This window comes from Phocoena phocoena, chromosome 10 (assembly GCF_963924675.1).
Source record: "Phocoena phocoena chromosome 10, mPhoPho1.1, whole genome shotgun sequence".
In the NCBI taxonomy this organism is placed as follows: Eukaryota; Metazoa; Chordata; class Mammalia; order Artiodactyla; family Phocoenidae; genus Phocoena; species Phocoena phocoena.
Genome location: NC_089228.1, coordinates 27,444,837 through 27,469,334, shown reverse-complemented (window position 1 = coordinate 27,469,334; position 24,498 = coordinate 27,444,837). Strand labels below are relative to the sequence as shown.

Here is a 24,498-nt window from a genome sequence, read left to right as displayed (position 1 = left end):
GACTCTTATATAACCTCTGAATAGAGGCCTAAAATTAGTCAAAGAACTAATCTTAAGATTATAGAGGAAACCACCGCACAGTGAATATTTGCCTATTAAGAGGAGTTAAAGCAACTCATTCTGCAGTTACTGAGTACCCAGCATTCTCTGAGTACCTGCTATTCTCCGCAGGTACCGAGTACCTACATGGTATAAGGCACACAGATGAATTGGACAGAGAGCTTGCTCTCAGGGAGTTCAGCCTGATGGGGGAAGCAGACTAGAGTATACACAGCTAAAGTAGAAAGAGGGCAAAGCAAAATAAGTGCTAATACAGAAATGAAGTTCTGGAGGAGAGCAAAGGAGAAAGGATCCTATGTAGTTTGATTGGGTGTTTCTGCAGAAGTTCTGTTTGCCCCATCTTGATTTCAAATCTTGGAGGGAAATGGAAAAAAAACAAATTTGGTGAATAGCTGTCATATGTTCAGAACTTTGCTGCTTGGAGGAGAATGAGAAATGATTCACTGGTAATTTTGAGTCTTTGTTTAGAGGTGATGCCGGAAGCAAGCTTTTGGTCCTTGTCAGATAAATTTTGGAGGCCGTTAAAAGCTGGGGACATTATACCTCTAGCAGATTTTGCAGTCACGGGAAATAACGTCAATCCTTATGCCCGGATACTGTTCAGTGACTGTTCCCTTGGCTACCTTAGCTGACTACAACCTCACTCTTCCCCGGCCTCCCCAGTCATAATCCAGGAGGCTTCCGGAGGCGCGATGCTAGCATATAATCTTTCAAGATCAGGGGAGCTCCAAGGCCCTGTGGGTCAACAGAATTAATAGGCAGGGGTCAGGAGCAGCACAGGTTTAAAGGCTGAGTGCAGAGATGAGGCCAGAGGTCCAATACCCCTTGACAAGATCCTTTGGGGGATCAGGTCCGTTACGATTAGCTCCAGCTGAGCTAAATTTGGGCCAGTTGCTCATCTTAAATCAAGAGAACAAAGCTTTGTCCACCTGAGCTCATGCGCCAAGGGACCAGTGGCCACAATCGCTTTATGTAAGATGCAGAGTTCTTGTGTTGCCGATGACACATAGCAAGAGCTCCTGACAGAGGCGGAAAGCTGCGGAGAGAATGCTGCCTGCAGGACGGCTGAAAGTGGCCCCGTCGAGTTTCCGGAGCCTCGGTGACAGAATGCCAGTGTGGGTCTTAGATGTCCCACAGGAAAACATTTTAAACCCTTATCATGTAAAACATCATAGTTGGTTAAGCTGAGGTTTTTACAAAGAGTGAGAAAAAACGTGCGTTAGCCAAATTTCACAGATCGTACAGGAAAAATAATTCTATTTTATAGACCAGCTGCAGGATGATAGACACTGTGATGTACTCTCCAAAGATGGGTTGGTGTTCTGGAGGGGAAGGCAGTCATTTTAGATAAAGACATATGGATTCGGAGGGGGGAGAGAAGGACAGGCATTCTTAGCGAGGAAAATGGCAGTGAAGCACAGAGCAGGAGGTGGTCATACGGTCTGTTCAAGGGGCATAGAGTTAAAACTCTGTGGCATTCGGAAGGGAGTAGGTGGAAAATAGGATGGGACCTTGAAAGCCTGGGTAAGGAATCTGGCGCCTCTCTAGAGGTGTCTGCGTGAGAGAACAGCAAAGTCAAAGCAGCATTCGAAGAAAATCAGGGCAGCAGCAGTTTGTAGCCTGAGCGGAGGAGAGTAGAGGTGGGAAGATGAGTGTGGCCAGTACCTGGCCAGGGCCAGCTCTGAGTCCGACACTGAACAAAGCCCTGAGCTGTGGTCATGACTTAACCTTGTGTACAACAGTCCCCTGAGCACAGTTGTGGGCTGCCTGAACTCAGACACTAAGAATGTTACACGCACTCGGTCTAACGCTTGGTCACCAGGTCCAAAATATTTCCTTCTCAGCTTGCTTCACTGTGAAGCTGGGTAATCTGAAAGATTTCTAGATCTGTTCTGGTGGGCTTATTTTCTTCCATTTGAGCTACCGAATGGGAGGACAGTAGGTCACCGCGTGCCCTTTGGACAGCCTTTCACATCCACAACTCCAGGCAGGAGGTGATGTAGTCTCTATCATCTCCCAAGAATTCTGTGTCTGTCAACTTTTAGTGGGTTTGTTAGTTCGCTTTTTTAAGTTATACTTTATTTTAAATCTCTTGTTCTCAGTTGGCTCTTTTCTGTGATCGTGTGCCTGTTCCTTCGCAGAATATTCATTTTGAGAATACCAGCTCTGTTATAGAGACAGTAAAGTACAAGCAAGCTTAAACCTTAAACTTTTTATCGGGGTGCTGACCAGGTAACTTCACTATACACACTCTATCGGCCAGTGTCACTTCAAAAGGTTTTAACACCTATTAAAATCACATTAACTTTGAAATGCCAGTTCTGACGGAGAAAAGCCTCTCCAGGATCAGGTGATACAATCAGCATCTAAATGAGTCGGGCAGTAGTACTGCAAGGAATTACAGATGACATCATTATCCACAAGACAAAATCAGAAGGCCATCGGCAAACCCCTTGGGTTCTCATAAAATCAGATTTAACATTATTTATGAGTCTCCTTTGTTTTCTGTCATTCATAAAATTGGAAAAGTGAAACGGAGGCAACGGATCAGACCAAGGGTTTCAGATAACACAGAGTTTGATTGGCCATATTGAATGGCTGCTTTAAACAGTACGGACAGCTGCTCCCACGCAGGCTTGGTCAATTGCATTAGACTATAATAGAGGCCCCACCTCAGTCCATAGTGTGTGGTCAGAGCCACACAATGGGAAAAAAAAATATCAATAAACAAAGCGAATCTCAAACTAAGGTACTAAAAGCTGAAAGCTCAGCACAAGATATCTGAGCAGCTCAGCCCTGAAGAGGTACCTGCCAAAGGTATGACCTTCAAAACCCAGAAACCAAAGCACGTCAGCTTATGTCACGGATTTGTGTACAGACTGAATTAATGTCTTCCAGAATACAAATCCATTTTCAAAGGTTTTCGGGCCCTGAAACTATTCAGAAGAGCACGCGTCAGGCTTTCGAGGCAGTTCTAAAAGGCAAATATTCTGAGTACGGCTAGCGTTGCTTCTGCTCTTGGAGATGTTAAGATGTCAGACTCATTCCATTGTGCTCACGTTTTATTATCTATTTTAGAGAAAAGAGCCAAAGGCAGCCTTAAGGCCCTTTAAACCAGCATTTGCCAAACTGTAGGTTATAAACCATTTTAGATAGAATAGCAAGTATCAGAGTTTATCACATTTAGTAAAAGTAAGAAAAGATAAAGGATTGTCATGAAACGCACACTTTTCCCAGAGAGGTGTGTTGAATTAATGCCTGTGGGTCTTTATTTTTCCTTTCCTTCCTTCCTTCCTGCCTTCCTTTCCTTCCTTCCTTCCTTCCTTCCTTCCTTCCTTCCTTCCTTCCTTCCCTCCCTCCCTCCCTCCCTCCCTCCCTCCCTTCCTCCCTCCCTCCCTTCCTCCTTCCCTCCCTTCCACTGGGAATGCCTACAATTATGAAAAACTGAATATATATCCTCCAGGAATCGGGTGTCCATGAATATGGTTTCTTTGAATAGTTAGTGACCCATTGTTTTTATACCTTAGTTAAGTTCTTGGATCACAGTGAGTTCCTCCTAAGTACTTTGCAAATATGAAAGACAGCCAGTTCCTTGTTTCATTATGCGTGATGTAAATGCTGTGGAAATCATCCATAATTGCTATGCAACTCCTTTGTGAAGAAAAGTCTGCACGCTCGTAAACTCTGTTACATCTGTTACGTGTAAAACATTTCTCCTGATCATCTTGTGTCACTTTGCCCCTGCTCTTTGCCGCAGCTGTGCGCTGCTAATGACTTCCCTTATTAGTTCGCGCCAGCGCAGTCTTGGGTTTGAAGCACACAGTGTAGAAAAATGTGGCTTTTTAGCAATCTTGTATTAGGCTAATGGATGATGTTTCTATCCATGGCAGAGGTGACGGGAGAGGAGAGTTGCTTCTCCCACTGCTGTTTTTCTAAAGAAGGATAATGTAAATAAATTCAGAGTTAACAAACAAGGCATCAGGGCCATATATATTCGAGCCAGATATGACAACTGTTTAAGTTCTATTAGTGTTATTTCAGGGCTGAGTACAGTCAGTCTGTAGTCTGTTAGTTATAAAACGAGGCTGTAAGGACTATAATATAAGCATATTGCAAATCATGGTGGAGATTATTCTTCTGCCTGAAATATTCCTGTTCATCCTTTAAGGCCCGGGTGAATCATCTCCTCCTGTCTAAAGCCTTCCTCTGTGTTCCCGTCAGTTTCTTCAGGCCTCTTTTCTACTAATCACATTTGACTGTCATCATCCTTTTACGTGTTGTTCTCAGTCATCTGACTGTGACATATTCAAAAGGAGATAACTATTTTGTAATCCCCGTGCCTAGGTCAAAATCTGGAATAAAGTAGCTGATTGATGAATTAGTAAAGAATGAAATCTTTTGATTTTGTTCACATCCTTCATACGTTTGTTATTAATATGTCCGTAATCATTTCTGAAGTGGAGTTTGGGGAGGTAACGGTGGCCCGTGGCTGGGAAGTGTGTAAATACTCTGTGCTTTTGGATGTAAATAGTTCCTTTCGTTCTACGACCTTGTTGTCAAACGTCTAAAGCGTGTCTAAAAATCTTGGAAAGCTCGATGTTTGTTTTCTTCTCTAGGAGGTCCAGCGCTGTACAGCTGATATGAACATCACTGCAGAACATTCTAATCATCCAGATAACAAGCACAAAAACAGATACATCAACATTTTAGCATGTGAGTAATAAACTTTAAACTATCTTCAACTGCGGGGAAATGAAATCTTCCTGCTGGGTAGAAGCTGAAAGGCAAGCAATCAGAATCAGGATGCCAAGAGAAAATTACACTTGCAAGTTAACCTCTCATTAGCCCACCTTCAACAGCGTGGAAGAAGAAGTGGGGACACTCTGCCCGCTGAGTCTTTCACGAAGCTGTCAGATCTCTGCTTAATAATCAGGTGATCGAAGGAAATGTTCTGAGCTTTACTGTTTTTACATGAAGTGATTTCCTATCCGATGCTGGGAACCAAACTGTAATGTCATGTCGCTCTCTTGACATTGTTCTTAACCAGTGAGAGCCAAGTCTTTTAACACAAATGGAAATACTGGGAACTGAATCAAGGAAGTTGAATTTCCAAGCAGTCTCTCTAAGATTAGGTAATTAGTTTATACCAGTCCTTGTGGCCCACGTGCTTAGTCCTGTCCAAAACATTTCCAGGGTCAAGAATACCCTGGAAGTTCAGGACGCAAACAAATAAGTGTTCTTCTTACAGAGCCTCAAGGAATACCCTAAGAGGACAGGCTACTTCTGTGGCTAGAAGGCCACTTTTCGTAGACGCCGTGGCTTGGGTCACTGGCTGAAGATAGACACTTCTGTATTAAGGGCAGGGGCACAGATGTTTATGGTTAACGTACACTATGGTAAAGAACACAGTACTTGCAATCTTATGTAATAGCGCATTTAAATCAGACCACTTAAATCTGCACGCTACTATAGATAGCTTTTTTAAACAATACTTTAGTGAGATGTAATTCACATGCCATATAAAATTCACCCATTTTCACGTTAATTTGAAGTTAAATTTTAAGTGAATTCCAGTGGTTTTTATTATCGACACAGAGTTGTACAACCATCACCACCATCTAATTTTAGAACATTTTCAGGACCCCAACAAGAAACTTCCTTACCCATGAGCAGGCACTCCCAATTCCTCCCTCTCCCAAAGTCCCTAGAAAGCACGTACCTACTTTCTTTCTCTGTGTGTTTGCCTATTTTGGGTATTTCATATAAATGGGATCATACAATGTATGGCCTTTTGTGTCACTTCTACTTGGCATGATGTTTTTAAGGTATACCCATGGTGTGGCTTATATCACTCCTTCATTCCTTTATCACTGCTTCATTCCTTTTTATGGCCGAATAATAATACTCTGTGCTATGGATATACCACATATTAATTTCTCATTTGTTGGACATTTGAGCTGTTTCTACTTTTTGACTATTATGAAGAAGGCTGCTATGAACATTTGTGTACAAGGTTTTGTACGGACATATATTTTCAACTCTCTTGGGTATATACTGAGGAATTGAATAGCTAGGTCATATGGTAACTTTACGTGTAACATTTTGAAGAACTTCCCAACTGTTTACCGAAGTGGCTACACCATTTTACATTCCCAGCAGCAATATATGCAGGTTCCAACGTTTCCACATCCTTGCCAACACTTGTTACTATGTTTTTTTGATAATAGCCATCCTAATGAGTGTGAAGTCATATCTCACGGTAGTTTTGAGTTGCATTTCCCTAATGATTGATAGATGATGAACATCTATTCATGTATTTATTGGCCACCTGTATATCTTCTTTGGAGAAATGTCTGTTCAGATCCTTCACCCAGTTTTTAATTGGATTACTTGTCTTTCTATTGTTGAGTTCTTTATAGATTCTAGATACAAATCCCGTATCAGATATATAGTTTGCAAGTATCTTCTACTATTCTGTGCATTGTCTTTTCACTTTCTTGATGATGTCCTTTGAAGTACAGGTTTTTAAAATTTTGGTGAAATTCAGTGTATTTTTCTTTGGTTGCCTGTGGTCTTGTTCTCACATCCAATGAGCCAGTGCCTAATCCAAGATCATGAATATTTACACCTGTCACAGTTTTCTGGTCTTAGCTCTTACATTTACGTCTTCGATCCACTTGAGTTAATTTGTGTATATGGTGTGAGGTAGGGGTCCAGGTTCATTCTTCTGCATGTTGATATCCAGTTGTCCCAGCACCGTTTGTTGAAAAGACTCTTCTTTCCCCCATTGAGTTGTCTTAGCACCCCACCCAAAATCAACTGACCGTAAGTGTGAGGGTTTATTTCCAGACTTTCCTTTCTTTTTCATTAATCTGTATGTCTATCCTTATGTCATTGCCACACTTGTCTCGATTACTGACTTTGTAATAAGTTTTGAAATTGGAAACTGTGAGTCCTCCAACTTTGCTCTTCTTTTTCAAGGTTGTTTAGGCTATTCTGGATCCCTTGTGTGCTTTCATAGAAATTTCAGGATCAACCTGTCTATTACTGCAAAAAACGTCGCTGGGATTTTAATACGGATTATTTTGAATCTGTCGATGAATATGGGGAGCATTGCCATCTTAACAAAATTAGGTCTGCCAATTTATGAAGATGGGATGTCTTTCCATTTATATAGATCATCTTTTATTCCTTTCAGCAGTCTGCATTTTACAAGTGTTGTGCTTTTGTTAAATTTATTTCTAAGTATTTTATTGTTTTGGATGGAATTGTTTACTTGATATTTTCAGATTGTTCATTGCTAGTGTATGGAAATATAATTGATTTTTGTATGTTATGTTGATCTTGTATCTAACCACCTTGACTGAACTCATTAGTTCTAACAGTTGTGTGACCCTTGTTATTTTCTATATTTTTGTTAATAGCCACTCTAACAGGTGTGAGGTGATATCTCATTGTGGTTTTGATATGCATCTCCCTGAAGATTAGTGATGTTGAGCAACTTTTCATGTACCCATTGGCCACCTATATGTGTTCTTTGGAAACATGGATATTTAGGTCCTCTGCCCATATTTTAACTGATTGCTCGTTTTTATAGCTGTTGATTTGTGTGAGTTATTTATATATTTTGGATGTCAACCCCTCATCAGATACATGATTTGCAAATATTTTCTCCCCCTCGGTAAGCTGCCTTTTCATTTTGTTGATGGTTTCCTTTGCTGTGCAGAAACTGTTTAGTTTGATGTAGTTCCACTTGTTTATTTTTGCTTTTGTTGCTTTTGGTTTTGGTGTCAGATTGAAAAATATCACTGCCAAGACTTATGTCAAGGAGCTTTTTTTCTCTGTCGTTTTTTCCTAGGAGTTTTATGATTTCAGGTCTTAAATTCAAGGCTTTAATCCATGTCGAGTTAATTTTTATGTATGGTGGACTGTAGTGGTCCAGTTTCATTCTTTTGCATGTGGCTGTCCACTTTTCCCAACACTGTTTATTGAAGAGAGTGTCCTTTCCCCATTGTATATTCCTGGCCCTTTTGTCATAAACCAGTGGACCATATATGTGTGGGTTTATTTATGGGCTCTCTACTCTGTTCCATTGATCTGTGTGTCTGTTTTTATTGCCAGTACCATACCGTTTTAATTATTATAGCTCTGTAATACAGTTTGAAGTCAGGGGGTGTGATGCCTCCAGCTTTGTCCTTCTTTCTCAAGATGGCTTTGGCTATTTGAGGTCTTTTATGCTTCCACACACATTTTAGGATTGTTTGTTCTATTTATGTGAAAAAATGCCATTGGAATTTTGATAGGTATGGCATTGAATCTGTAGATGGCTTTGGGTAGTAGTATGGACATGTTAACAATATTAATTCTTCCAATCCATGAGCATGGACTATCTTTCCATTTATTTGTGTCTTCTTCAGTTTCTTTTATTAATGTCTTAAGAGTTTTCAATACACAGGTCTTTCACCTCCTTGGTTAAGTTTATTCCTAGGTGTTTTGTTCTTTTTGATGCAATTGTAAATGGGATGGTTTTCTCAGTTTCTCTTTCTGACAGTTCATTATTACTGTATAGAAATTCAATCGATTTTTGTGTATTCATTTAGTATCCTGCAACTTTACTGAATTCATTTATTCTAACAGTTTTTTGATGGAGTCTTTAGGATTTTCTATATATAATGTCAGGTCATCTGCAAATAGTGCCAGTTTTACTTCTTCCTGTCTCATTTGGATGCTTTTTATTTCTCTTTCTTGCCTAACTGTACTGGCTAGGACTTCTAATACCATGATAAATAAAAATGGCAAGAGTGGACATCCTTATCTTGTTCCCAGTCTCAGAGGAAAAGCTTTCAGCTTTTCACCATTGAGTATGATGTTAGCTGTGGAGTTGTCATATATGACCTTAGGGTCTCTATATACAGGATCATGTCATCTGTGATTGTAGTTTTACGTCTTCTAGAAAATGTTTTAAAAGAACCAAAAGTCATTTTTGAATGAGAGTATTTGTTTCAGTTACCTGAGAGAATGAGGAGAAGGAAAAGAAGAGAACAAGAAAGAAGAGTAAAACTTTTCTTTTCTTGCCAGTCTTTGGACAGATTGACTCTGGCAGTATTTGTTGGCCAAGCCAGTCAAGGCTCACCTCCCTGAGACTGTGAGGACTTGTCCATTTATAGACCTCGTTTCTAAGCATATAAGTCAGGCAGAGACATACACGTGTATATGCCTTGCATATGTCCACACACATCACTGTCCACCATAGCAACCTCTCCTTCTAGTGAGCTCACTGCCTTAGCTAAAAGTATGTGGCAGAGAAGAGGGAGGAAATCGAGGCAACTTCTGTGTGATGTGCCCAAGGGTTATCGTGTTTTGTCACAAAACCACCAGGTCTTCTTAGACATGTTTGTACTTTCACAAGTTCACTTGAGGTTTTACTTTCACAAATTCAGATTAGATGTGGTTTTATTTTCCTAAGTTCGGAGAGCTGGGTTTTGGTGCTCTCTTGGTCACTTGGTCAGACTCCGGGCACATCACCCGGCACCTTGGTCTACCCCTATATTAACGCCTGTATATAGCAAAGAGTAGCATGGAAATGTTATGGAACAAGTAAAATTAGTCCATGAATGTGCCTGGAACACAATATAGGAAGAGCGTTCTCTCATGGAGCCCTCACAGCTTTCAAGGCACACGTGGATGCCACCTCCAGTATTGATCTTTTTAGCTAGTCTGTTACCTTTTTGATGAAATACGAATTGTGCAACTTGAGGAACACGTGTTCCTCTTTGTCAGTCTGAGAAGCAACAATATAATGCTCCTAAGGCATAGGATCCAGATGCCCTAGGAGAGTATTTTCAGTTGGGGCCCATTTATATCAGGCAGCCCCTGTTCAGATTCACTGCAGTCTGAGAGTTTGTCAGCACAACAAAAACAATTCACAGTTCCAAGAATGTGGAGGGCTTTCCGAAAGTGCCTGATACAGTTTGGGGTCAGTAATGTCTAGGCTAATCCACTCATTGGACTTCTTTTCGAGCTAGCCTTTTACGATCATGATTATAAATAGAAATGGAAATCGGGCTTTTGCCCATTCTCTTTCTAGCTAGGGAAAAATAAAAGTATGACCTCAGCTTTCTTTTGTTTGTTATCCTGTAAATACAAGCTCATTCTGTTGGGCAACCAGAGGCACATATCACCACTCACCTTTTGTTCGTAGGGGAAGGTTAAGTGGATCTTAAATCTGATCATGGACTTCAGATTCCGGTGAAGCGATCCCTCTTCTTTAGAAGCAAGCTCTGGCTCCCTCAATTATTCAGGGTCTGCTGGGGCGATGGGGAGGCCAGCTGAATTTAGCAATGGCACCTCCGGAAAATAGATGCTCTGGACTGGATCTAATAAAATCACCTTTTTATATTTGTATCAATGGGGAGGGGGTGGGGCATGAGTAATCAAAGGCCTTGGAAACTGGTTTTAAAATATAGGATGAGGGGGGCTTCCCTGGTGGCGCAGTGGTTGAGAGGCCGCCTGCCGATGCAGGGGACACGGGTTCGTGCCCCGGTCCGGGAAGATCCCAAGTGCCGCGGAGCGGCTGGGCCCGTGAGCCACGGCCGCTGAGCCTGTGCGTCCGGAGCCTGTGCTCTGCAACGGGAGAGGCCACAACAGTGAGAGGCCCGCGTACCACAAAAAAAAAGAAAAAAAAAAAAAAAAAAAATATATATATAGGATGAGGAAATCTGGGAGGGTTGCAACTTGAATTGTTTTACGTGAACTAATAAGGACCACAATTTGCATTTCTTGCATATTAGCACTCACAGGTCAGAGCATGAGGTAGGAGTGTCCCTGTGGTTTGGAGACGGCCTTGAATGCTGTAGCTTTGAATTTTTAGTTGTTCTTCTGCCAGAAGGTTTCTCGGGCCACTCTGGGAGATGCCATGTTGCCTCTTTGCCTTGTTTTGTGCTTTAGAATGCTGCTAGTTTTCGAATTAACACATTTTGGTTTTGCTTTTTTTTCTTATCCTCTGTAGATGATCACAGTAGGGTGAAGTTGAGACCTTTACCAGGAAAAGACTCTAAGCACAGCGACTACATTAATGCAAACTATGTCGACGTAAGTCAGAAATGTTTTTGTATAAACCTGTTTCTGATAAATGAAGAGTGCTGCAGAGACCGTGGAATGTGTTTTCATACCGCACAGAGCTCACGTGAGCAGCACAGCCTACTCCATACGGAAGGCACTTGAATTATTAACTGGTCTGTGATACTGCTTTCATCTTACTTTGTGCTGTGTCATCTTTGAAGGGTTACAACAAAGCGAAAGCCTACATCGCCACCCAGGGACCGTTAAAGTCTACGTTTGAAGATTTCTGGAGGATGATTTGGGAACAAAACACTGGAATCATTGTCATGATTACGAACCTTGTGGAAAAAGGAAGAGTAAGAGCTTGTTGGCTTAATCTTGTACCTTCATTCAAAAAGATATTTGTGGAGTACCGCTGTAGGGTAGAAACTTGGCAAGGCCGAAAGAGTTAGAGAAGTGAGAAGTGGCCTCCCTGCCAGGAAAGTGAGCTAGGCACTTACCAGAGTGGATTAAACATGATGATTGAGGTGAACAGGGTATTAATTGGGGGAGGGGGGTGCTGCAAAACACAGGAATGCATCCTCTAGTACAGAGATTTTTTTAAAGAGTTAATATGTGAGGTGAGATTGGAACAGCGCAAGAGGAGGAGGAAGAGTTACACAGGCTTGAAAAGAGAAGGAAGGACGTTCCAAGTATCTGGGAGAGAAAGAACAAAAGCAGGGACGTTGGAAGAAACAGTTTAGTCAAGGAACTACTAATAGTTCGCGCTGGGGGGAATAAAGACTGCTTAAACACCTTGACCATCACGAAGAGGACCTTTCTTTCAGATGATGATTCATGTTAACTTTATTGGGTTATGAGCTTACATTAGACGTGAATTTAAGCTGGAAAAAGGATCCAGGCTCTGGTTGGTTACTCGGAGTCACCACTGCTTGCTTCGCTTTGACGGTGGAATCCCTGTTTTGCCTTTGGTGACCCAGTTTTTAACACGAAGGCTCTCACAGTTCCAAGAGACTTTGTGTTAACTGTGAATGCAGGCCAGCCTCCCAAAATGATACTTAAACTCCCTTGATAACATATCCTACCCACATTTCGTAGAGGTCAAATATACAGGATTTTTCCTAGACCTTCTTTTAAAGTACATCATGTGTTGAAGGATGATCGCGAACACTAGGCCCATTTCTCAAGTGATCTTGCCCAAACGTGTCCCAAGATTAACCTCTTCAGAGGTCACATCTGCCTGCAAGGCCTTCAGCCCACGCATTCCTTTTTTAGTCAACCACGTGGTGATACGGCCTGTGTCTCCACACCATCATTTGAACCCACATTATCAACATTGGAATTGTGACATCAATTGCAGTTCTAATTTACAGCTTTTTTCTTTTCTGCAGCGAAAATGTGATCAGTATTGGCCCACAGAGAACAGTGAGGAGTATGGAAACATTATTGTCACACTGAAGAGCACAAAAGTACACGCCTGCTATACCGTTCGTCGTTTTTCAGTCCGAAATACAAAAGTGAAAAAGGTATTGAAGGAGTTGGGTGGGCTGCCAGGGCATCTCTTTTTAAACTAGTATGAAAATTACTGTGCGACTTAGGCCAACTCTCATAACCAACTTGGTTTTTAAAAAAGTATTTTTGAAACATTTTTTTCACAACTCTTTTGATTGACATCAGTGTATGGTGTGAAAGATACTGGCAAAGCACATAATAGAATTTAACTGGCCTGATTGAGTTCTTTAATCTCTTCATGAAAGAGGCTTCATCTGGGGGGAGAAAAAAAGGTCCTCTGAGGTTTTGGTAACCAGCAAATATGGCAGCATCTGTTTGTTTGGTGATGTAGCTTTTTAATTCCAAGTTTCTGACAGCTTTAAAGCATTGTTTCCCAAAGTGTGTCCCAGGGGATACTAGCCCTGCAAGGTGCTTGCAGAAATCAAATTCCGTGCTTCAATAAGTATGGAAAATGAATGCCACGTAGTATGTATTCCCCCTTAGAAATTTACAAGGAACACAAGTACCGAGAGTGCTAGAGTTAAGAAACCGATATAACTTGGTCGTGTTTCCTAATGTGACTTAACAATGAAACCCTTCTCTGTAGTAGAACCGTTACCATCGTGAGAAGTACACCTTGTGGAAATGGTGCTTTCAAGTTATCTCAGTTTCTCTTGTTGAAAATCCACTGTCCCATCGAGACTCATAGATCACTGTAGCAGTACTATGAACTCAAGACAGGTGCTCATTAGGAAAATGTGAAGTAGTACTCTACAGAGGTTTAGGTATGGAAGTTGTTTGTAGCAGTGGTTCCTAATTTATTTTCTTAGTCTTGGACATCTTTGAGAATGTGATAAAACTGTCTCCCTCTTGCCCCAGAAGAATTCACATTTACCGAGATTTTTATACGCACCGTCAGTGGCTCTGAAGCCCATTTGTGATCCAAGGTTAACAGTCCTTTCTGTGTGTAGTTTGTTTCCAAGAATAGCAGAAGTATATAAAAATCAGCTGCACTGTTTTTATCTGTGTTCTCTGTAATAGAGCTGTTAACTAGCTCAAGCTAACCAGTAACTCATGAAGTACAGTGTCCATTACTCACGGAAGCACTGCAGGTTATTTAAACACGACCGACTTACTCTTATTTTAGAAACAGCTTAAGCCAGAGGAGGAAGTCCAATAGGAACGTTAGGTGTTTTGCACACTGACCGTCGTAACTGCAAATGCGGAAGAAATAGGAAAATGAGGGGTAACAGAAGAATTAAGAAATCAAAGACATCCAAAGGCCTTGTAGCACGGGGCCAGACACCCTATAAGGTTCAGTGTCAATGGATTAATGACCCTGAATCATCAAAAAAAATTTATTTTAGAGGTATTGGTAATTAAAAAAAAAAAAAATCACAGCAAGTGATCTATTTGGGGAAATTTTTCATCCAAAGTGGTTCAAGTGTAAAAAGTGCAGCCACTTAAATGAATTCTTCAGAGTAGTGTTCCTTTAAGGAAGTGACAGATAAATTGATTGTTGCCTTTGACTCTAGAGATTTCGAACCACTTGTCACTTAGGAGCCTCCCCACACCTCCTGGAGAGCGTACGGCACGAGCACTCTGGCTCCTAAAGGTCCAACCCGGACAGTGGAGAAAGAATGTGAGTCCCGGCCCACAGTCAGATGAGTTGGGGCATCTCAAATGCTGCCAGGAAATGGAGGCCTTGTAGGCAAATTACAAAGTGCTTGGATCGGTCCAGATCCAGAAAACCAATATTAAACGTTCATTCTTGGTACAGTCTTAACCCATTTTCTCTTCCAAGAGATGTCTGATCCTTCTCAGGCACCCAGGTCATGTCTCCATTTTGGGCATGAGAGGGCCACAGAGAGGAAATAACCAACCCCAGGAACAGCAGTTAAGGCGAATGGGAACAGAGGTCAGGTTTGCTGACGTCCTTATGTGATTTTTTTTTTTTTTTTTTTGCGGTACGCGGGCCTCTCGCTGCTGTGGCCTCTCCCGTTGCAGAGCACAGGCTCTGGACGCGCAGGCTCAGCGGCCATGGCTCACGGGCCTAGCCGCTCTACGGCATGTGGGATCCTCCCGGACCGGGGCACGAACCCGCGTCCCCTGCATCGGCAGGCGGGCTCTCAACCACTACGCCACCAGGGAAAACCCCCTTATGTGATTTTTACCAGAATGCCCACTCTCAGCTTAAAGCCATCTTTTCTCACCCTCTCTCAGGGTCAGAAGGGAAATCCCAAGGGGCGTCAGAATGAACGGGTAGTGATCCAGTACCACTACACGCAGTGGCCCGACATGGGAGTTCCCGAGTACGCCCTCCCGGTCCTGACCTTCGTGAGGAGGTCCTCAGCAGCCCGGACTCCAGAAATGGGCCCTGTGTTGGTGCACTGCAGGTGAGGCCAACGGCGTCCCCTTTCTTCTGCCTGGGATTCAGCATTTGAAGTGGGCAGAGCAGCGGGTGTGGGCTGTGTGAACTTGGACCACGGTGGCCCTGCTGCTTGCGGCTTTGTTTGATTTAGAAACGGAGTCTTAACGCTGAAAACTGGGACCACTGAGACCTGTTAGGGTTATGGAAGGTCACTGTAGTCCCTCACATTAAGAAACCGTCTGCTGCTTCTGAGGTTAGAACAAAATGTGCTCTTAGAGGATGAGTCTCCAGTTTTTATAACGCCTTCTTATTACTGATAAAAAATCCCCAGTGTTTATAGGGAAATTGTTGGCAGCTCCTAATATATAGAAACCTTACACACAAGTTTAGAACTTTCCGCACTAGAGATTTTGAGTTTTTGAACATGGCTTTTCTGTAGGGTTCCTCCAAATGATAATATTTAGTTTATGTGTGAAAGGCTTTCAGTTTATACGTGCTATATAAAATACCTTTTTTAAAGCACAGATAAAGCCTGTTTTCCCATCTTAACTAACTACCTTAAACAACCTTAGCTGATTGTTTCAAAAATGCTTTTACTGTGTTTCATTTGGATTGCTGGGCTTTTTTCACTTTGGTGTTCAAAGAGATGTTGCTTATTCTGTGATGTATGTTACACAGCTGCCCGGCCTTTTCTCAGCATTTCTTTGGGGCTGTTCTCATAACATGCTTCCACAGAGCAGGTCCTTTGCAGACGTCGGAAAAGTCCCATAAGGACTCGACATTTTTGCTCACCCATTTAGAATCACTAAAATAGAGGTGAAGGTCTGTCAATCAAAGCACTTGGGTATCATCAACAAAACTGTGTGAGATGGGGAACCTGAGGCAGCAGGTTTCTGCCAAAAGAAGCCTGTGGTTCAGTACGGCAGAACTCGGGTCTCCCTGGGCTGGGTTGTGTTGTTTTGCTTAAATAACAATCAATCAATCAATCAGGAAACGGGAATAAAAGAGGCCAGCTTTCCCAGAGGGGCTCTTCTTCTCCTACCCCTGGATTACTAAAGGAAAGTAGCCCTTATAAATAGGAACTTGCCAGTACTGAGCACCCTGGGCGGGAGCTGTGCACAAAGGGGGTGTACTGAAAGGACAGTGCGTTCTCCCAGAATCCCTGGGGGAGCGGGAGAACCAGGCGATGCCTCGGCAGGGGTGCTTCTGGTGCGGAGATGGCTACTGCCAGGAGAGACACCTTGCGGCCCCTGGCATAACAGCGTTAAACCCTTTCCTTGAGCTGCAAGCAAGGCTGAGAAAGCAAATCCGTAACTATATTTTTATTTATTGATATTTATACATATTATTTCTATTTTTATGTATAGTAGGAGGGCAGTCTTCCCTCCCCCTCAAGACTCACGAGGGAGGAGGAAGATCCTATTGAAGTTTCTGAATGCTGTCCGTATGTCAGCATAACCCTCGCGTTGAGAGAACCTAGTGTAGTTGACGTAGGTTATTTCTCAGCGCGTTGGAGGCTCAGATGATAATTTGTGTAATCCCTGGTTCATGACCTGGTAGAACAGCAGGTGTACTAGTTGAGTGTCTGCCTTTCTTCCAGTGCTGGCGTGGGCAGGACGGGCACCTACATTGTGATCGACAGCATGCTGCAACAGATAAAAGACAAAAGCACAGTCAATGTCCTGGGGTTCCTGAAGCATATTAGGACACAGCGCAACTACCTCGTCCAGACTGAGGTGAGGAGGGGTGCTGGTGTTCTCATGTGATTCCAGCACACGCTTGAACTGAAAGTTGAATGATCGAGAGTGAGACATACGCATTCTCTTGGGCCTGGAAGGAATTTACAGGTTTGTGTTGGAAGATGTCCGAACCGGGATACCGTTCTTTGGCTCACAGGCATCCATTTCTGTGTGGCTCTTAAATGAAGCAGATACAGTTTTCTCTAGTGCTGTGTGTTCCATGCTGCGGGCGCTTAAACCTTGTTGTTTAGCCTGAGAGATATATACGAGGCAATGGTTCTGAAGCCCTTCACTGAACACACGTCTTCCCACTGCTTTGTTTGGGGCGTGGTATGGAATACAGAACTAAACGCAGCACAGGCCCTACCCTAAAATAACTTCTGATCGATAAGGAAGGATGGACTGGAGCCGACCCCCCCGGCTGTAAATGCATGAGGGAGGTCCCTGCTAGGGGAAGAGTTCATCTAAGGTCGATTTCACGCAGGGGACAGAGGTGGCTGCCCTGTCGCAGCTCTCCTCAGTGACTACCATGTCGTGTGCCTTTTAGGAGCAGTACATTTTCATCCACGATGCCTTGTTGGAAGCCATTCTTGGAAAGGAGACTGAAGTATCTTCCAGTCAGCTGCATAGTTATGTTAACAGTATCCTCATACCAGGAGCGGGAGGAAAGACACGACTGGAGAAACAGTTCAAGGTAGCACTTTCAATACGTTTCTCTGGCAAAGCAGCAAGGAGGTAAAGAAATGCCTTGAGTGTGGAGGGTCATGTCTTTTTTGCATGAATGTCTAGACTAAAATGGATTACTATTTGTACTCCTCAGATGTAATCCACGGGAAGATCAAGTTTCGTCTTATCCAAGTAGACAGGTATCCAAGTAGACAGTGCTGTGCTGTATTTTCTTCTGCGCAGTTTACGCCTTTAACATTTGCCCCTGGCCCCAATGACATAGTACTCTGTCAGTCAGTCGTTCTTTGCCCCTGGCCCCAATGACAGTACTCTGTCAGTCAGTCGTTCTTTCTTTGCCCCTGGCCCCAATGACATAGTACTCTGTCAGTCAGTCGTTCTTTCTTTGCCCCTGGCCCCAATGACATAGTACTCTGTCAGTCAGTCGTTCTTTCTTTGCCCCTGGCCCCAATGACATAGTACTCTGTCAGTCAGTCGTTCTTTCTTTGCCCCTGGCCCCAATGACATAGTACTCTGTCAGTCAGTCGTTCTTTCTTTGCCCCTGGCCCCAATGACATAGTACTCTGTCAGTCAGTCGTTCGTTCTTTGCCCCTGGCCCCAATGACATAGTACTCTGTCAGTCAGTCGTTCGTTCTTTGCCCCTGGCCCCAATGACATAGTACTCTGTCAGTCAGTCGTTCTTTGCCCCTGGCCCCAATGACATAGTACTCTGTCAGTCAGTCGTTCTTTGCCCCTGGCCCCAATGACATAGTACTCTGTCAGTCAGTCGTTCTTTGCCCCTGGCCCCAATGACATAGTACTCTGTCAGTCGTTCTTTGCCCCTGGCCCCAATGACATAGTACTCTGTCAGTCGTTCTTTGCCCCTGGCCCCAATGACATAGTACTCTGTCAGTCAGTCGTTCTTTGCCCCTGGCCCCAATGACATAGTACTCTGTCAGTCGTTCTTTGCCCCTGGCCCCAATGACATAGTACTCTGTCAGTCAGTCGTTCTTTGCCCCTGGCCCCAATGACATAGTACTCTGTCAGTCAGTCGTTCTTTGCCCCTGGCCCCAATGACATAGTACTCTGTCAGTCAGTCGTTCTTTGCCCCTGGCCCCAATGACATAGTACTCTGTCAGTCAGTCGTTCTTTGCCCCTGGCCCCAATGACATAGTACTCTGTCAGTCAGTCGTTCTTTGCCCCTGGCCCCAATGACATAGTACTCTGTCAGTCAGTCGTTCTTTGCCCCTGGCCCCAATGACATAGTACTCTGTCTGTCAGTCGTTCTTTGCCCCTGGCCCCAATGACATAGTACTCTGTCTGTCAGTCGTTCTTTGCCCCTGGCCCCAATGACATAGTACTCTGTCAGTCAGTCGTTCTTTGCCCCTGGCCCCAATGACATAGTACTCTGTCAGTCAGTCGTTCTTTGCCCCTGGCCCCAATGACATAGTACTCTGTCAGTCGTTCCAGTCCAAAAAATATGCTCTGTATTTTTTTTTTTTTTTGCGGTACGCGGGCCTCACTGTCGTGGCCTCTCCCGTTGCGGAGCACAGGCTCAGCGGCCGTGGCTCACGGGCCCAGCCGCTCCGCAGCATGTGGGATCCTCCCGGACCGGGGCACGAACCCGTGTCCCCTGCATCAGCAGGCGGACTCTCAACCACTGCGCCACCAGGGAAGCCCTATCCTCTGTATTTTTTTCTGAACGAATACTGTCTTACCCTGATGGAGAATGGCTATTTGTTGGCATTATCTTAAAAGCAAAGCTCTTTGAATGACTATCCTAGCAGATCATTTAGAAACTAGAAAAGATCTAGTTACTACGGAATACTAAAGAAACTTTAGTTAACTTTTCCTAAATGGTTATTCTTTTTCTTTGATAGGGGCATGGGGGCATGAGGTATAAAGACAGTTAAGGTTTATACGGAATTGAGTGAAAAGAGAGACTTTAAGAACTATTAAAGTGAGTAAGATCAGAAAGCTCAGCCATCTCAAAGTACTAAGTGCTTTCCTATTTCGTAGTCTATTAGACTTTAAAAAAACCAGGCTTTTTTGCACATTGTTCTGTATGTAATTTCTCGTTTTGTGTCAAGATGGAAAGAATGAGATGAATCTCTGCAGTTTTCATGGTAAAACCTTCCATAGACACTGAAACCTTCGAGTCTCAGCTCAAGAAATGAAACTGTCAAACAAATGATAACAAGTGATATGAAAAGTGGGATCAATTTCACCAAGTTCAGTTATAACAATTTTAAATTTCGAGGTCTCCTTTTATAACATCCTTACTGCTCTGCGAACCATTTGAGGTAATCGATAGTGAGGACATAGTGTCTCATTTTGAATGTTTAAAATGAATTCTTAAAAAAATTAAGTACCAATAATTCTTAATTAAATTCTGCCTTTTCTGTTTCTGCAACATTTGTTTATACACTGTTTTAAGAATTCATCAAAGGAAACCAGGTCATTTGTTCCTTTACAGGCATTAACCAACTACATCCACCTCCATGTAGAGAAGGAGACCGTTCCCATATACTCTGTTAGCATGGACCCCTCCCTCCCCACCCCCCACAAAAGATTGACTGACAGAATGATTCAACCAAGCTATATACACAGGAAGAATTACCAAACTACTGGGCTAATTATTTATAACAGCCTTAGAACAATGTCAGTTCAGTTTAACAGACACTTACTGAGAACCATGATTAGCTCTTATTACCACGAAGCCGTGTTTGCTAGTATAGAGCCACCTCCATGTCACGTGGCTGTGAGGAATCAGTGACATCATCAACAGAGAAACCCACGTTAATTCAACAAATGCTGCTTACATAGTGCCGCTGCTTACATAGTGCTGCTGCTTACATAGTGCCGCTGCTTACATAGTGCCTGTAGTCAAGAAACCTAAGGCCTAGGGCTTCCCTGGTGGCGCAGTGGTTGAGAGTCCGCCTGCCGATGCAGGAGACGCGGGTTCGTGCCCCGGTCCGGGAGGATTCCACATGCCGCGGAGCGGCTGGGCCCGTAAGCCGTGGCCGCTGAGCCTGCGCGTCCGGAGCCTGTGCTCCGCAGCGGGAGAGGGCACGGCAGTGAGAGGCCCGCGTACAGCAAAAAAAAAAAAAAAAAAAAGAAACCTAAGGCCTAATAGTAAATAAAACAAGCACACAAACAACCAAGACAACTGAAAAAGCTACCACTCTTGAAACACAAAAAAGTGTCCTTTGCGATGCAAAAATGTTTATAGTCTCTGTGCCAGATCGTCAAGCAGATGCTATCAATTCTACCTTTGTTTTTGTTTTGTTGTCTTTCCCCCGCTTGAGTGAGATAGCCCACGCTGCATGTAGGTCAAAGAATTCCAAGTTTGGGGTCTACAACGTAACGGTTTGATAGTTAACTACATACTGAGAAACCATTACCACAAGAAGTTAGTTAACACAGGCACAATTATAATCCTTTGAATGAAGGCTAAAATGTTGCTTTCCTTTCAGCTGGTCACACAGTGTAATGCAAAATACGTGGAATGCTTCAGTGCTCAGAAAGAGTGTAACAAAGAAAAGAACAGAAACTCTTCAGTCGTGCCCTGTAAGATCTTAAAATCAGTTCGACTTGCCTGTGTTCGTTTTTCCTTTGGATTTTGTGTGTGTGTTAGGTAAAGAGGCAGCCACTACCAAGGGGAAAGTTATGCTGAGGACAACTGAAGCGTTTGATCAAAACGGGAGGGGTGGGTGTCGGCACCAGCAAGTTGCTGCGTCTACGTGACATGAAAGCTCGCTTCAGTTCCCCTCGAAATTCAAGAGTCAGATTATTTCTACCGTGTCTTGCCTTTAAAAAAAAAATGTCAAGTCATTATCACTGTGGCATTAATGCTCTCTTCAAACAGAGAGTCCTGGATTAATCTGCACAGCTGGAACTACATTGCTAAACTATTCTGGCTAGAGACTAAGGCACCGTTGGTAGGTGGTGACCGCTGCATAAATAACTTGGGACACAGCAGTGGATAGGCATGGGTGATCAGTGAAGAGGTTCCCTCTACTGAAAGAGGCCAATATTTTCTAAGCCCTTCCCAAAGAAAAAGATTGGGAGTAAGGGGATGGCAGAAGAGCAAACTACAATACGTTGGTATAAGTGTGGGAATATCAAACCAGGGTCAAGAGTGACCTGAAACCTGTGTCGACTCCACACACAGTATCCTCTTAGTGATCCGCTGGGAAAGCCTCTCCCACAGTCAAGTGTTATTCCTAGAACGTCTGGGTCCTGCTGGGCACATGCAGCAGAATTTCATTTTACATTCTTCCTTAGCTGATAATGCTCTAGCTTGTTTAAAAATATAGGTGAGTCTTAAAAAGAAAGGGGAGCCAAAGAGCTCTATTACTCACCAAGTAACTCTCAGAAAGTGCTCTTGGTGGTGAGGGGTAATGAGGCAAATGTGGTGTTTTCGTTTTTTCCATGTCATAGCTGAGCGTGCTCGAGTGGGCCTTGCACCGTTGCCTGGAATGAAAGGAACAGACTACATTAATGCTTCTTATATCATGGTGAGAGTCAACAGTTAATTATAAATAAAGTCAATTAAACTGAAAGGTGCTACACAGCAGATACCACCTATGTGACTTGCAAGTAATTTCTTGATGTGTAATATCAAAGTTATAGAGACTTCTGTATCTGGAAACCTCTAACCAAGGATACCTAATCGGTGAGGACACAAAAATTGCTTAAGCTAACAGAAATGCTTGTTAAGGAATTAATCTTTTCATGAATTTCACCCATCTAGTCTTGGAATAAATGTTGAAATTGCTGTCAAGTAAAAACAGCAGGGGGAACTAGAAGTGCATCGGACGTGGAGAGAAAACTGTCTATATACATGTCAGGAGAAGTACATCTAAAAATTAGCCAAATGCACTGAATGGCTCTTTCGATTATTTTCGTGAGGTCGAAACGGTGCCGGTCTTATTTCATGAATATATTGTACTGCTGCAGAGTTAAACACTCATAATCACTGGTTTTTCGTCTTCCTAACTGAAGGGCTATTACAGGAGCAATGAATTTATCATAACCCAGCATCCTCTGCCACATACTACGAAAGATTTCTGGCGAATGATTTGGGATCATAACGCACAGATCATTGTCATGCTGCCAGACAACCAGAGCTTGGTAAGTAACGCACATCTGCTATATATTAATGAGCCCGGGAGGCCAGAGCATAATTACCTTGTCAGAGGGCTACAGTGTCTGTACATGCTAGGGAGGGAATTCAGACTTCTCGTCTTGTATGTCTGCACAGGTGCCTTTCCTAGTCTTACCATTCCTGACCCTATCAGTTCCAACAGGATCAGCACTGATCCCTAATGCTGGTGATAGATCAATCAGTCACCCCTCAGTTGTACTGTACATGGCAGTGTGGGAGAAGGTTTTTATTTATTTATTTTGGCTGCGTTGGGTCTTTGTTGCTGCGCCCGGGCTCCAGGCGCGCGGGCTTAGTTGCGCCGCGGCACGTGGGATCTTCCCGGAGCAGGGCTCGAACTCGTGTCCCCTGAATTGGCAGGCAGATTCTTAACCACTGAGCTACCAGGGAAGCCCAGAAGGTTTTGAAGAAGGTCCTTTTTCTAACCTCACTAATGCACGATCTTAAGCCGACCTCTTAGTTGCTATATGTCACTGTTGAAAAATAAATGAACAGTAACAGTAGTTAACATTTATTGATTTTATCCTTTATATCAATAAATATTAACAGCAGTTAACACTGATTGATTATATTTTTACCTGTATTAACTCCTTTAATCCTTTCTACAACTCGATGACACAGGTGCTCTCAGCATCTCCTTTCGTAGCTGAGAAAACTGAGGGAAGTAACTTGCCCAAGGGCATATACGAACCATGGGAGCCAGGATTGGAACTTGAGTCACCTGTCTCATTTTGCTATTGTATATGTCCAATGCCGCCACATCACAGAGATGTTTTCCTGGCCCAAAGAAAACGGTATCGAAAGTACTAATAACGTATCGTTATTTTCCCCCAATCCATAGGCAAGCCCGATCTATTACAGGGAGGGAGATTAGAAAAGCCTTCCTTGTTCGAACTTGATGGTGCTTTTTAAGACCTTGACTAAGCTACTACCTCTTTCTTCTCCCTTTAGTCCTTCCCTATTGAGGTCGCTAGACCCTAGAGGAGAAGGGTGAGCACGTTTATGAAAATAAGTGTAACTATTTCTGCTGAGCTCTCATTGCATTCTTAAGTTTCGAAATAGTTGGGTCTTCAGAAGTTACTCTGAGGACTTGTAAGCGCACAAAGTAAAAACAAAAACAAAAACGATCTGCCTCCGTGAGTGTCAGAGTAGTGAGTTTTTTAATCAAGAAAGAACAGCATGTGAGTGAACCCCTAGTCTTGATGACATGCATTTGACTGTGTGCCCAGTCAGTAGGAACTTCACTTTGTCGCTTTCTGCTCCAGCTTCGGAATACCAAGACTGCTTCTGTGTGATAGAATGGCAACAAAGTTGAGAATCTTAAGCTAAAAACTGGAGTGTAAATTTTCAAATTAGCTGGCAGTAGGGGTCTACTCTGTTCGGCATATGGAAATTGGAGGCATTTAGGGTTGTTAAAACGTGCATTTGTTGGGTGAGTCAGTGTTTTGTTCTCCTCACTTAACAGAGGACAGTCACTATACCCAAGAGCTCATTTGTATGGGGAGGAGAGGGGGAGACTGAGTGAGTCAATACGTGTTCTGTGGACAGCGACGGTACCGGGCCACCAGGCCTGTCATCTCGGTGTCTCTCCAAGGCCCGAGGAGGCTATGCTGCACTCACGCCTGTCTGCACTCATAGCTCTAGGGTCGAAAGTCAGATTCAGTACGGTGTAGTTTTTCCTAAAGGTACCGTCTCTGCATTTTTTTTTTGCTTCGTTACTTATCACTACTGTAACGTTACAAAGACCATCGTTCTGTGAAGAGCCCAAAAGTCGCTGCTGCTTAGGCGTCTCTGCCCTCTCTGTAAGCAAAATAAGCATGCGATCAGAGCTCCTACTGAATTAAGAAGTAGCATTTCTTTGTCATAGTCTGTCAAGACGATCAGTTATTCCCTAGTTTACTGTCTGTGTTCAAAAGGTTTTTCTGCCGTTCCTCCACCATTACTAA

General features: G+C 43.2%; 1 protein-coding gene across 2 annotated transcripts in view; it reads left to right on the top strand.

The window, feature by feature from the left end:
• PTPRG (protein tyrosine phosphatase receptor type G) overlaps positions 1-24,498 on the top strand; it is a 727,666-nt gene that overhangs the window by 687,070 nt on the left and 16,098 nt on the right. For both annotated transcript variants that reach the window (XM_065884517.1, XM_065884516.1), the window contains 10 exons: positions 4,677-4,773; positions 11,069-11,151; positions 11,343-11,477; positions 12,513-12,647; positions 14,836-15,008; positions 16,584-16,719; positions 17,270-17,416; positions 20,862-20,955; positions 21,829-21,905; positions 22,393-22,521. In XM_065884517.1, coding sequence (XP_065740589.1) covers positions 4,677-4,773; positions 11,069-11,151; positions 11,343-11,477; positions 12,513-12,647; positions 14,836-15,008; positions 16,584-16,719; positions 17,270-17,416; positions 20,862-20,955; positions 21,829-21,905; positions 22,393-22,521 — 1,206 coding nt within the window. The remainder of the gene's footprint in view (positions 1-4,676; positions 4,774-11,068; positions 11,152-11,342; positions 11,478-12,512; positions 12,648-14,835; positions 15,009-16,583; positions 16,720-17,269; positions 17,417-20,861; positions 20,956-21,828; positions 21,906-22,392; positions 22,522-24,498) is intronic.